Source organism: Hordeum vulgare, chromosome 6H, assembly GCF_904849725.1.
Source record: "Hordeum vulgare subsp. vulgare chromosome 6H, MorexV3_pseudomolecules_assembly, whole genome shotgun sequence".
NCBI lineage: Eukaryota > Viridiplantae > Streptophyta > Magnoliopsida > Poales > Poaceae > Hordeum > Hordeum vulgare.
Genome location: NC_058523.1, coordinates 10,098,220 through 10,112,391, shown reverse-complemented (window position 1 = coordinate 10,112,391; position 14,172 = coordinate 10,098,220). Strand labels below are relative to the sequence as shown.

General features: G+C 47.1%; 2 protein-coding genes across 2 annotated transcripts; one reads left to right on the top strand and one right to left on the bottom strand.

The window, feature by feature from the left end:
* The first annotated feature begins 6,110 nt into the window (after nt 1-6,110).
* On the top strand, nt 6,111-8,207 carry LOC123402920 (salt tolerance receptor-like cytoplasmic kinase 1). Its single transcript, XM_045096887.1, has 2 exons — nt 6,111-7,017; nt 7,288-8,207. The coding sequence occupies exons 1-2, from the start codon at nt 6,495-6,497 to the stop codon at nt 7,992-7,994; spliced, it is 1,230 nt and encodes a 409-aa protein (XP_044952822.1). The 5' UTR covers nt 6,111-6,494; the 3' UTR covers nt 7,995-8,207.
* Nucleotides 8,208-8,665: 458 nt separating this feature from the next.
* Nucleotides 8,666-12,968, bottom strand: LOC123402921 (transmembrane protein 120 homolog). Its single transcript, XM_045096888.1, has 10 exons — nt 12,653-12,968; nt 11,956-12,034; nt 11,754-11,848; nt 10,891-10,995; nt 10,711-10,790; nt 10,337-10,427; nt 10,138-10,245; nt 9,618-9,704; nt 9,295-9,363; nt 8,666-9,139 (listed from the first exon to the last, which is right to left on the bottom strand). The coding sequence occupies exons 1-10, from the start codon at nt 12,863-12,865 to the stop codon at nt 8,978-8,980; spliced, it is 1,089 nt and encodes a 362-aa protein (XP_044952823.1). The 5' UTR covers nt 12,866-12,968; the 3' UTR covers nt 8,666-8,977.
* Nucleotides 12,969-14,172: the final 1,204 nt, after the last annotated feature.

Below are 14,172 nucleotides of genomic sequence, written 5' to 3'. Positions count from 1 at the left end.
GTACCGAGTAAATACATTCCATACTGATGATAATAAAGGAGTAGTGCCAAAAAAAACTGGTGAGAAAATAAAAGCCAAGAATATATGTATTTATTTTGTGAAAAGAACCAAGAATATTGTGCATACATGTATGTATGGAAGTATTACGTGGATCTTTGGTATACAAGAGAAAGAGAATGAATCAATTTAAATTTGTCTTTCTTTTAGGGTTTTTCATATTTCGGATACTCAAATATACATTTGATGCATGTACCGATGAGTATAGGATACTGCTCTTGCCTCCCTCGCAAGTTCCTTTCTAAGGGCATCTCCAACATTGACCCGTAAATTTGTCCCGGTATCCATCTGCAGATAGGAGGGACCAGTCTGCAAACGCGGATGCAGGAGTCAGCCATCCATTGCTGTCCGCATACATCTAATCCTTTTTTTCTAAGTCTGCGCGTTCAAATAGCCATATGTACTAAAATGGTTCAAATGTTCAAATAAAGCACTAGTTCTAATATTAAAAAAAGTTTAAATATTACACTCCAACATTGTTGTTCCCCTTAACCACCCACATCTTTCTTCAGTTCCTCGTGGGTTGCTTGATGCCAAATTTATTGATGCATTTTAACAAACTCTTCAAATGTGTTTGAATTTTGGTCAAGAAGTTTGATATGACCATCCATGTTCTCAAATTAGAGACTTGCTGCAGCATCCTCACCCTCAACCCCCACGATCATGTTGTGCAAGATCACACAACAGCTCATCACCTCCCACAGGTTCTTTGGATCCCATTGTTTAGCGGGTCCACCAACAACTACAAAACGTGTCTGCAGAACTCCAAAACCCCTCTCTACATCCTTTTTATATGCTTCTTGTCTTTGGGTAAAGTGAGACTTTTTCTAACCAACTGGATTACAGATGGTGTTCACAAAGGTAGCTCAAGGAGGATAGATATTGTCAACTAGATAATGGCATATGTTGTACTCATGCCCATTGACAGTATAGTGACAAGGAGGAGCTTTTCCTTCATTCAACCGAGCAAACAATGATGATCGATGTAGCACATTGATGTCATTGTGAGACCTGACATGCCAAAAAAAAGTGTGCCAAATCCAAAGACGATGTGATCCAACTACTTCAAGAATGACAGTGACTTCTTAATAAGACCCTCATATTTCCTTTGTAAAGCTTTTGGGCAGTTTTTTTCAATGCATGCAGTCAAGTGATCCAAGCAAACATGGCCACCCTCTTTCTTCCGAGATTGCCAAGAACCTCTTAGTGTATACCAGAGTTAATTCTCTTAAGTATTAAGGTCCAAACACCTCGACCACGGCAATTGTAAACCTAACCATGGCATCTCCGCATGTGCTCTCAGATATCTGTAGGTACTCATCCCACGAATGAACGGTCGTTCCATATGCAAGCATCCACAATGCAGCCCTGCACTTCTGGTAACCAGAGAAAGAAATCCTTCCCGCAATGTCCTTTCAAGATGAAGTAGTCATCAAAGGACTGATCGCCATGTTAGAGACAATCGAAGATACTTTTGTGCATCCGAGAGCACCTTCGAAAGTTGTCAATGAAGAGAGCATCAGTGGAAAAGTAGTCGTCCATCAGCGTCAAATGGATGTGCGCCCAGTTGCGGTTGAGCACTCGATAACCCTTGATCGATCCTTTGAAATTAAGAACATGCTCCTCCACACCCTCCGCTTCTGCAAGCATCGTCTGCATCATCGCCGTCTCATTCATGTAATCCTCATCGTCGGACGAATCAACATAGTGCTCGTATGTGTAGTTCGTATTCGAATCCAATGCTTAAAAGAAGAAGGGGCAAAAAATTAGTTGTGGCAATTGATCAAACAATTGTTGGGCATGGTGACCATCATAGGAGCGGATGGTACCTGCGTGGCGGTCGGAGGAGATGTGTGGACGACAACGGAGGAGAAGCCTCATGGAGCCCAGGAGTACCGTTGGAGGTGACAGAGCTGTCGAGTTCCGACAAGGTATGGCGTGGCGGCCGGGCTGGTGGAGCGGAGACGAATGTAAGATAGAAAAACTGAAAGAGAAAAACCGGAATGATGAAGGCGCGCAGTTCGGGAGGGTTTTCGGGTGGGCTGGGGGTGTCGGAGTCCTATGCGGCTACTGCCCAAACTTCCGCAAACCCCTCCCCCTCCTTTAGTTTGTCTGACGTTTGCCAAGAAAAATACATTCATACAGCTCAACGGACCGATCCAAAACGGAGGGCATCTTACAAGCGATTTGAGGGTCCGCTTTGAAGTTGCCTGAACTCCTCTCTCTCTCCTAAACGGGGGGCATCTTACAAGGGCATCTATCTAGAACTTGTTTACTTTACCTGACCCAAAAAACTGTAAGCTGATGGAGTTACTTCCGATCTACTCTTTACTTCTTCGGCAGCCGTTGCTATTTTTGTGCCTTAGTTCTATAAGGCCTTAGCATGATAATTTTTTAACCGTCTACTACAACAAGGTTTTGCCCGGCTCTGATGATAGAGGGACGATGACAGCCGCGTTCGTTTCAGTGCTTGTAGTTGTCGCTAGGTGGTGTATGAACTTAGATGTACTTTTCAACCTCTGATATTCTTTGTACTATCTTAACAGTTAATGAAAGTTTTTCAGAAAAAAAATCAAAAGTTTTTCTGAAAAAAAAAATAACAGCCTACAGTGGCGTCATCAACCTCCAGCCTAGAGCTAGAATTAATAAACTAACTAAGCACCCGGTCCAGCAGGCAATACTATTGCTTCGTCCACGCTTGGGGCGATCATTAAATGGGGAGACACTATTCAACCTTCGCGAATCGGGCCTGGCTGCACTTTGAGGGAATCCTTTCGTTCAAAATCAAATTAGTATTATACCAGCAGCACTTGAAGTTTTATTTTTTGGGTCTGATCAAGCTGGTAGAAGAGAACCTCCGTGCACGTGTACTACGCCCGAACTTCAATGCATATGAGTAGGAATCTGCTGGCTGTACGTGCCGATGCATTGATAAATATATATAGATCCCGTACGTACGTGGGCGAGTATAATCATCACTTGTTCAATTCAAATTTCGAATAAGGTGATCCGAGTTTTGAGTCTCGCGCTACTACTCAACATAAAAGCAAAATGTCAAAGGGTGCATGCGCTCGGCATTTATTGAGACTCAATGAGATTTTTTCTATAATAAAGATTACAATACATAAAACTTTCGCTATCCTTTTCCCTTTTGTCCTTTTTCTTTGCGAAAATGCTCAGATCTACTCCCTCCGTTTCAAAATGAGTGAATTTATACTCTAAAATATGTCTACGTACGTCCGTATGTAGTTTATAGTATAATCTTTAAAAAGTCTTATATTTAGAAACGGATGGAGTACTTATCTTAAAAGTCAACCGGAAGTACGAGCCATCTTTAAGATAATAAATATTCCTTGAGATTTTAAGACCACCAAATAACACTGGTGCTGCTGTGAGAATGAGCAGTCGATGCGTCATTGTGTCACCGCTTCCCTACTTGAGTCGGGTTGACCTCATCAATGAGAGTAGAAAGGCCTTCGTACAAATGCCCAACTTATTATTTACTGAGAGTTACCTCCATGTTTGGGTGTTTTTTACTTCTTACTTGTTGGAGATTTAGAGGTGTTTGCACGAGGACGATTGTTATCTTAGGAAAAAATAAACTCGCCCTCTCTTTCCGTTGTATGCGACTCTTCCTCTCTGAGCTTCGTCTGAGAGCTCATGGACACGACATCATTCCGCATGCCTCTCCAGCGGCCGGTGGCCGAGAGGGAGATTCCTTTGTTTTGGCTCCGGTCAGGAGTTTAGCTTTGGAATTTTTTTAGTCCTCCCAAGTGTGGTGCTCAGTGGCCGGTGGCGCTTCTTCTTCAAGCTCAGATTTCTTAGAGCAACTCTAGCAGAACCTGCAAAACGGCCGGCCCGTAAAAAATTCGGCGACTATACGGGTTTGGGTTCATTTTCCTACCAGAGCAGACACTGCAAACGCAGCCCGACCTAGAATTTTTTTACGGTGGCCCGTAAATGCGACCGCTCGACCGATATAACTGCGGGTTCGACCGTTGGATGCGGGTCGAAACCCTATCCCTCCGCTACCGCGAAAAGCCCCCCACCTCACCGCCGGCGCCTCCAATCCGCCGCCGCGCGCCTCCATTCCGCCGCGAAAAGCCCCCCACCTCACCGCCGGCGCCTCCAATCCGCCGCCGCGCGCCTCCATTCCGCCGCAAAAAGCCCCCACCTCACCGCCGGCGCCTCCAATCCGCTGCCGCGCGCCTCCATTCCGCCGTGAAAAGCCCCCCACCTCACCGCTCCGATGGCCAGTTCCGGTAGCCGTAGCAACGACGACCCCGAGAGGGCGCGTTGCGTCAGATCCGACGCCGCCCCTAAGCGCGCCACCCGCCGGTACACGCGCTGGGGCCTCACACCGCCGCCGTCGCTCCTCCGTCGCGAGACAGAGGAGTACGACCGCGCGCGCGGACGCCTCTTCTCCGGCAGCAGCTCATTCGAGGCGCCGAGCTCCCGCTCGTCCTCCTCCCTCCCACCGGTGAAGAGCGACGTGTCGGGGCCGTCGTCGGACCGGAGGATTTCCTCCCTTGGATAGCCTCCTGCCCGGGCTGCTGGCGTGGAGTGCACGAAAGGCGGAAGAGGACTAGCAGCGCCGCCGGAGGGAGGAGGAGATCGACACCGTGCTCTACGAGCAGGGTGTCGCGTCGGCCATCGCCTTCGGCCACAAGGTCGAGGAATGGCGCCGTGAAGCTACTGCGCAGAAGCGCATCAACGTCGAGCTCTCCTCCGACGAGGACGACGACTGAATGTAGGATATCTACTACTGCACGAGCTCGACTCCGGTGAGCTCCATTTTGCGTAGTGCGGTAGGATAGGTAGTAGCTCTGGTAAGCTCTGATTAGCTCCAGTAGGTGATGCCCCCCTCTAGTACTGAATGTAGTGTTGCATGATCATGACTGTGGTTGCAAATTCGCCCGCGAATGTTTATTTTTCAAATTATGCAGTTTCATTATGTGAATTCTGTTCTGCAGCGCAACTTTTCGTCCCGTAAAACCCCACTTCGTCGAATTGCAAAACGCGTTTGCAGGTCGTGATTATACAGGGTCTGCTAGAGTTGCTATTATCGTGTTCATCCGTTTAACAGAGTTCTAACGTCAATTTCTATTAGGATTCCTCGTCCTGCAGTGTATTGAGATCGACTCAAGGGTTCAAGGATGATAATTGTGGATCCAGGGTGTTAGTCATTAAGGTCTTAAGGACACATGCATGAAGACTTGCCAACTGTTATCAATAAGGCCATGCCGCCTTAGGCACGACAGCCATGACATCAGGTCGTTCTGGCAGCAGTAGTGATCGTTCGACGGTTTAAGGACTTATAATTTTGTGATGTTTAAGGGCCTCTTTGATTCATAGGATTTTGAAAACATAAGAATAGGAAAAGTATAGGTTGGAATGGCATGCCCACTTGAAACCTACTCCCTTCGTCCGGTAATAAGTATACGTTTTTCTTTTCTGTCAGTCAAACTAGTTAAACTTTGATTAATTTTATTAAAAAAGGTGCTAGCATTTATGACATCAAATTAGTATCAATAGATTTTTCTTTATATGAAGTTTCCAAATATATCATTTTCATGACATATATGTTGCTACTATTTTTTATAAAGTTAGTTAAATTTTAAAAAGTTTGACTAAGTACAAATCTATATGTACACTTATTTATGGACGGAGGGAGTATATGATTAGCAATGAGTGTTTGATGCCACGAAAAAAATAAAGAAATTATAAAAAAAGGTTGGAGTGGGTGATAGATTTTCTATGAAATGTAGTACAAAAGATTCCATACGAAAAATTCCTATGGAATCAAATCCTATGAATCAAAGGAGCAATGTATGAAAATTTTCTAATGATTTTAATCCTCCAGAAATCGTATAGAATTCCTTTGAATCAAAGGAGCCCTAAGATGTTTTGTACTTCTGATAAGCTTTCATGATAAATTTGGATCTTTATCAAAACCAATATTTCAAAAAAAAACATTTAATACCTAGTTTAAATTTGAACCGGCTGATTAGCATCAAAGCCTCAAGAAAATAAACACAAACGCCCCCTTTAAAAATCCAACCAAAGTGCATTTTATTAAATCCCTCCAATATTTTCCTGACTACTTTCTCTCTTCTTTTTTTGAGGAAACAATATTTTTCTCATTTGAAAAATAATAAGAGCATCAGGTTCCTACGAAATGTAATTTTTTGAGTGGGTCCTACTTAATGTATTTGCTATGCTACTGGCGCATAATCAAATCATGCTTAATCAACAGCCACCACCACACTACCACTAACTAAAGCAGCTCACATTTTTTGTCCTGCACCAATTCGCTCCAATGCATATACATCGTACCCTTCCCCGTCCGTCTCTACCCGTTGCATTCCCCCACACTCCAAGCAAAGCAAGCCGGCCAAGCTCGAGAGACACGCGCGCGCGCCGGCGGCGGCGGCGGCATGGACGCGGCCATGGCGCTGGCCACGGTCTTCTTCTGCCTCCTGCTCCTCTCCTCGGCGGCCATCTCGCTGCTCCTCCTCCGCCTCTGCCTCGCCGCGCTCCGCCGCGCCCCCGCGCCCGGCTCCCCCTACGCCGCCGTCGACCCGGAGGCCGCCGCGCGGGCGGCACCATCTCCACCGCCAGCAGCTCCACAGCAGCAGGACGAGCCGCCCGTGTCCCCGCTAGCGGCGTGGACGAAGCCGAGGGCGCCGGAGCCCCGGCGGCTCGCGTGGCGGGAGGTGGAGGCCCTGACGGGCGGATTCGACGAGGCGGCCGTGGTTGCCCGCGGCGGGTCCGGCGGCGCCGTGTACCTGTCCAGGACCCCCGCGGTAGCCGGCGGCGCCCCGGCCGCAGTGAAGGTGCACCGGTGGTGCGGCGGCGGCGAGCGCCGGCTCGGCGCGTTCCGCCGCGAGCTCGACCTGCTCCGCCGCGTCGGCCGCCACCCCCGCCTCGTCGCCCTCCTCGCCTACTCCGACGACCACGGTAAAATATTCCCTCCTCCACCACACCAAATTGAATATCAAAATCAAATCCCCTTCACTGCCACTGCCGCTCTACCTTTGACTCTACGTTCTCACCTCCATGTAAATAAAAAATTTCACCTTCTTACACTGCTGGTAGAAATCACTCCTATACTTAACTAACTCAAATTTACCTTTTTTACACACATAGTTAAATAGAGTACAGAATGAAATGAACATTTTATTATAATTGTGAGCATAGTGACTGAATTTCTTCATGTGGTGGGTGCAGAGGAGGGAGGCGCGCTGGTGCTGGAGTACATGGCGGGGGGCACGCTGGCGGACCGGCTGCACGGCGCCACCGCCACGCCGGCGATCACGTGGCGCCACCGCATGCGGGTGCTCCATGACGTGGCCGCCGCGCTGGAGCACCTCCACGACACCATCTCCATCGTCCACGGCGACGTGTCGGCCTCCAACGTGCTGCTCGACGCCGGCGGCCGCGCGCGGCTCTGCGACCTGGGGTCGGCCTGCGAGGGCACCTTCTCGGCGGCCGTCGCGCCGGCCCGGGGCGCGGCCGCCGTGGGGTCGCCGGGCTACGCCGACCCCTTCTTCCTCCGCACCGGCATCGTGTCCAAGAAGTCCGACGTGTACGGCTTCGGCGTGCTGCTCCTCGAGGCCGTCACCGGCTCGCCGGCCGCCGGCGTGCCGGGTGCAGACGGCGGCGGGCAGTACCTGGCGGCCAGGGTGCTGCCGCGCGTGAGGGCCGCCGGGGTGGCGGGGCTCGTGGACGGCAGGCTGGGCGACGACTATGATGTCGCCGAGGCCGACGACGTCGCGCGGATCGCCGTGGAATGCGTGGCGGCGCAGCCCGGGCTCCGGCCGACCATGGCGCAGGTGCGGGCGGCCGTCGCGGAGAAGGCGGCGAGGTCCATCGCCGGGACGGACGGCGGCGACGGTGACCTCAAGTTGCTCGACTTGTTCCGCATGACCAGCTAGCTGACCGGAGTACTGCACCCCATTTTTCAGAAGCTCTATTAGCTTCATCTTCTTCTTCTCCTTGTGTGTGTGTGTTTTAGACATCTAGTGGTAGAAAAATGGATTGGTTTAGTGTAGTGTCTAGTGCTAGAATTGAGTGGGATGTAAATATGATTCGACTTCACTTACTTCCATGAACGGATGCAATAAAAATTCCGAAAAAATAATTTGTTTGCTTTGGTGTCGAATGAGAATTCTTGGTTCCAGAAATGGCCAGTGCTCAATGATCATGGGATCCTATAAAAAGGAATTGGATACATAAGCTTTCAAGGATCTGAAGAATGGACCAAGATCCCCAATGCATAAAAATTGCAATCATGGTGATAGAAGGGATTTCTAAAGGTTTTCGCCAAGTCCCAAGTGATTTTGGCAGGTTGCAAATGTCTCTGGGTTACTACTTACTAGTAGTACCAGTAGCAGGGGAATTTACTGGACCTCAGGACGGAAACACAGGGCCAGAATGGAAGGTCAACATGTTAACAAGAGAGCACATGTACTGAATAATTAGGCCCTGGGTCAGGACAGAGAGAGGGGTTTGACAATTAGGCACTGGGTTAGGAGAGTGCTGAATAATTGAAGGGTCAGGTACTACACCACTACTTGATGGCAGCAAGAGCATCAAGCACCGGAGCTTCTCAAACACTTTGCTCAAACATGCCCACTGTCAAAAGTGCTGGACCAGTCAATAATACACAATGATTGTACCAACTCGAAACAGCGATTATTGGGCGTCGAGTCACCGTAACGTGCGTTGAACAGAGCGTAAGGCTTGGTTGCCACGGAACCAAATTTACCGATATAAGAGAAAAAAAAAGGAAAAAAACACACACGAGATCACGGAGCAAAAAGTGGTGTACCGATTAAAGGATATACATAAGAGATGGTTTTGTCAGCATTGATGTTTCCAGGCATGGATGGAGGAGTGGCACCATACTGGATTACTATCAATTTTGATGGAGGCGACTCGGACCGCCCTGGCCAGGTTCCTGCCTGTGCCGCGTCCTCTTCATCTTTGCTTTGAACCTCAGTTTCAGGGCCAGAGTCTCCACCGTGTTGACGAAGTTGCCAACCGCCATCACCACCAGCAAGATCCCACAAACTATGACCTGGCAAGGCGGGCGACGACAGTGGTCAGTTCAGGGAGGGGGGACCGGATAGTAGGCCAAACAACAACACGTTTGGCAGATACCAAGTGCATGGCCTAATCCTTATGGAAACTATAAGACTCCAACTGGGATTACTATTGATATTTGATACTTGCCTGCCATTCAGAGGTGAGCCCGTGCCACGCCGTCTGAAGAAGCAACACTCCAACATATCCTTCAAACCCCTGTAAACATGAGTAACCAAGAAGATGAGATCCAATGGTGCAGACCTAAGTCATCATGTTGCTCCTATTCTCACTTTGACTGAACAGTAAGGTATAGACATATATGTAATTAAAGTATGAAGAACCAAACAACATGACCACCAAGAATCGGTCATCTACTGACCGCTAATTAGTTCCCTGCAAGGTCCTGGTTAGTTGCCATATCATGGGAAAACTAAGAGCAAACATGTTTTATGGGCTCGCCTGACACCTACCTGTAATACAAAAAGAACAGGATATAGTAGCAATAGCTGCCCTTCCACACCAGCTGTTTCTCCAGCGACGACATCCATTCTTTTAGCCTGCAAGTAGTCAATGACAACAGAATAAATCAAAATGAGACAAAGAAAATACCACTCTTACTGGTACAAAAAAGTTACGGTGGGAAACGCATAATTATGAGAACACCTATTTAACAGTGCATCAAGTTTACAAAAAAGCGTTTGACCATAAGATTTATTTTAGGGAAGGTCACAACTCTTATATTCATTTATTTGTGTAAGTGCTGTCTCCAACTCCTAGCTAAACAACAAGAGGACTGAATTGCTTTTCACAAGCACCAACTATAGATCTCCATGAATATACATTGATTACATGCAGGATCATCAAAAGGATGATCAGAATCTTATTTAATAATACTAGTTACTTTTTAATACTCAAGTTCCAAAGTTCAAGTATTAAAATGAGTAAAGGGCACATATCAATCTTTTTTTTAAAATTAAAGGAAGGCCTCACCTTTCCCAGAGCAATTCGGGTGCGTAATCTTTGACGCTGGTACCTATTCTGTAGATGCATTGCAATTCCTTGCATGATTGCCCAACGCAGGAAAAGTTGTACCCCTCTCTGCAAAAAGGCCAGATTGTGAGTTTATAGTCTTTAAAATTCGGGACTAACGACAAAGCAACATACACACTTCTATGAAAACATCATATACCTGCTTACTCGAGCAATCAGGCTGTCCCTTTATCTCCCAAGTAAGGCTAACAAGAGCCATTAGCATTGCTAAATAGTGGTGGTATATCCACCTGAAAATATAGCAGCATATTATGATTAGATGGTCGTGTTTGTAGAAGAAATTAGTTTTGGAAAATTTAGAGAACAAACTGAACACGGCCTTGAGGCAACAAAACAAACAGATGTTCTGATGCCAGATTTGAGTGCCAAATATAGACATTTAGTAAAACTTGAGCACACTTAACTTGACAAGTTTTGTTTCAAGAAAAAAACTGGACAAGTTTCAAAAACGAATTGCTTAAATGCTGCAGTCTACAATTTCATATATGAACCGATGAAAGTTTTCATCCTTACCAAGGACGAATATCACTTCCATTTACAAGCAACACATTCTCCCGCAAAGCAAAACTTGTGTAGAGGAATAATAACCAAGCCTGCAAAGTGGAAACATAGTCTTTTTATCAATTCTGTCGGACAATGAAGTGATGAGCAGAGGAAATGTACTCAGGGTATGTGAAAGTACTCAACAAATACCTGGTACACCTGAACTGCCAATGCTGGAAGGCACCCATCCCACACCCACCATCTCAGTAAGAGGAGAGTGGATGGAAATAACAGGAACATATAAGCAGCCCTATCCTGCCAAATGCCAATAGAAAAGGTTAAACCATCTAGATTGTCAGGCTTTGTTTAGAATTTTGGAAGATAAAAAATGTTAGCAAGCTTACAATATTTCACTAACAAAATACAATTTGAACTGAACATACATAGTAACCTTACAGAACCTTGAAACATAATTACCACCATACAGTACAACATTATGTTTATCTAAATTAACTAACCCAACTTTGTCGCATGCAAAATAGGCAGGAGATTTTCAATTTGCATGACTGTGAACTTGAACATACAGACATATAGTCTTGACAGTTCAAATTTAGCTTAAATACTTGTCAGCAATGTCAGGGGAACACTGACATAGGCCATATCATTTTTATAAATGCCTAAGATAAACCAAAATTTATGCAGCACAAATAGTTACAATCATTAGAAGTTTATGTTTCACCACGAAAGTCATTAAAAGTTCAGAATGCATTAATCACCATACTAGAGGTCCTGAAGAATAAGCAGATCAAACTTAACTTAAATACTTGTCAGCAGTGTCAAGGGAACAGTGACACAGGCCATATCATTTTTATAAATGCCTAACATAAACCAGAATTTATGCAGCACAAATAGTTACAGCCATTAGAAGTTATCAAAAGTTCAGAATGCATTAATCACCATACAAGAGGTCGTGAAGAATAAGCAGATAATTTCAATTTATTCAGTTCGTGATGCCATACCATGAGAAAAAACCACACACAATATCTAAAGGAAAAACATCTGAAGATTATTACCCTATAGTTGTTGTACTCGTCCTTCACTTTGAGCTTGTCCTCCTTCCTTGCCACCCGCACATTCACAGGGCCAACAAACTTCTTAAGGAACTTCCCTGAAGGTTCACATAGTAAGCTTCGACCATACAGTAACTCATAAAGAAACAAATAAACTTCAGCCCAGACAAAACTGGTGGCAGGGAGGAAACAAAATGGAACTGACCATTGCCCTTGCTTGGGAGAAACGCAGCCACGTCGCTGTCCAAGATTGCTGCCCTGGCGCGCTCCAGTTCCTCCTCTACCTGCACATATGGCAACATAATACAAACCACAACATAAGAAAATAGCATGCTAGTATGAAAAGTTGTAACATGTGGGAACTCGAGACGGAGATTCTTATTTGGGCAACTGAGACTCCATCGTTTGTAGTACATGCTAAAACAATGACATGGAAGTAGTGCGTATAACAATTGTGGGCTAAGGGATCAGAGAGCTTAAGCGGTGAAGGTTGGCACACTGTAAGCTCGAGAACTGGTGAAGAGGATCCCCTGGTGCTAATAAGGCGAGATGAAGCAGCGATCGGATCGGCGAACGCAGCTCGTCGATACAAAAATCGTTCGCCAGCATCCAGCAATTCGATGCGCGCGCCGCAAATCTGTGCACTCGTGGACGAATAATAAGCGCCGCACCTTCGTACAGCAACGGGATTCAGCCGGATCACGGGGCAGATTCCGACGGCCGCACACATCGAGCCCGCGTCGCGAGGCAGCGGCAAAGCGGAGAAGGCACACGGCGGTGCCTCGAGAGCTGGCCGGAGCGAGGGCGGCGGCGAGGAGGGATCGAGTTTCGAATCAGGCAGGGAGAGGGAGAGAGGAGGAGGAGGAGGAGGGAGAGGGTGAAGGAGGGGGGCGGACGCGGACCTTGTCGAGCGTGGAGGGGTCGAGGGGGGCGACGGAGCCCTGGAGGCGGCGCACGTCGGCGTCGAGCGCGACGGCGCGGCGCCGCAGCGCGTCCTCGTCGGCGGCGCGGCGGGCGGCGAGGGCCGCCGCGGCGTCCCGCAGCTCGCGCGCCGCCTCAGCCGCCGCCGCCGCCTGCTCCTCCAGCCCCTGGGCCCCGTCCCCCTCGCCGTCCATTCCGCTCGGCCTGCCGGAGAGGAGGAGGAGAGATGGGCGGCGCGGCGGTGCGGTGCGGTGCGGTGCGGAGGAGGTCAGAGAGAGAAGCTTTCTCGTCTCTCGTCGCGTGACGTGTCCGCCTCCTCCTATCGGGTCGCGCGGGGCCCGCATGGAAGGCGACAGCTGTCGGGGTCGGGCCTACACACGGGTAACCATCATTTTTTTGGCGGATTAAATAAATAAATAAATACGATTAAAGAGTGATTAGATCACCCCACGTTCCAAGAAAAGACAAAATTAAACCACTTCAACCCGGGAATCGTTGATCCTCTCATAGATGAAGATCTCTCTCTTCGCGATGGTGTTTTATTTGCACATCTCAAAGGCTATGTTGAAGTGGTTTTTGAGACTGACAATTTGGAGATTATGAATCCTTGGAACTCGCGTCACAGCGATCGCGCGGCGGTGGCGCTTACCTTGTTCGAGATTGGGGAGCATGTTCCTTTTTTAAGTCTTTTGTAATTCAGCGTGTTGGTAGGTCGGCTAATGTTTCTGCTCATCTCTGTGCTAAGCTAGCTAGCACTCTAGTCACGCAATGTTGGCTTGACTGTACATCAAGTCTCCTTGTAACCAGTCTCTCCGCTGATTTCGCTGGAGCTGTTGGTGTTGAATAAAGAGCTTTCAATTTCCCCCGCAGAAAAGAAATTCTTGATTACCCGATGAACCGACGCGCCATGTCTCGCTCAACGCGAGATGGAAGCTGGTCTCGCGTGAAGAATCTTCATACCTTGGCCCAACACCAGATAAAAGAAGGTGGTGTCTGAGGAATTTTCTGCGACATACATTATTAGGACAACACGTCATGTCAATGGCGGACGGGCGACCTTCATGAAGGTGGTTATTTTGAAAAAGTAAAAAAAACGTAATGTTGAAGTTTCAAGAATTTTGAAAACAAAAGCGTACATGTTTATATGCATGTATCCTACATGTGTGCAACATTTGAAGATGATACTCCCTACGTTCCTAAATATAAGTTTTTTACAGTTTTATTAAAAAACTATATACGGATGTATATAGTGATAATTTAGAGTGTAGATTCACCCATTTTGCTTCATATGTAGTCCCCTGTATAATCTCTAAAAAGACATACATTTAGAAACGGAGAGGGTATATGTTATGGTGGGAGCAGGTATTGTTTTTGTGTAGCTCTCACCGTACTGTATTTCATTTTTGGACTTCATACACACGTAGAATGCATCCATTTGAATGTGCAGAATTGTTTTCAGAATTTTTTGAAACTCCAAATGTGATTATCGATTTTTGTAAAA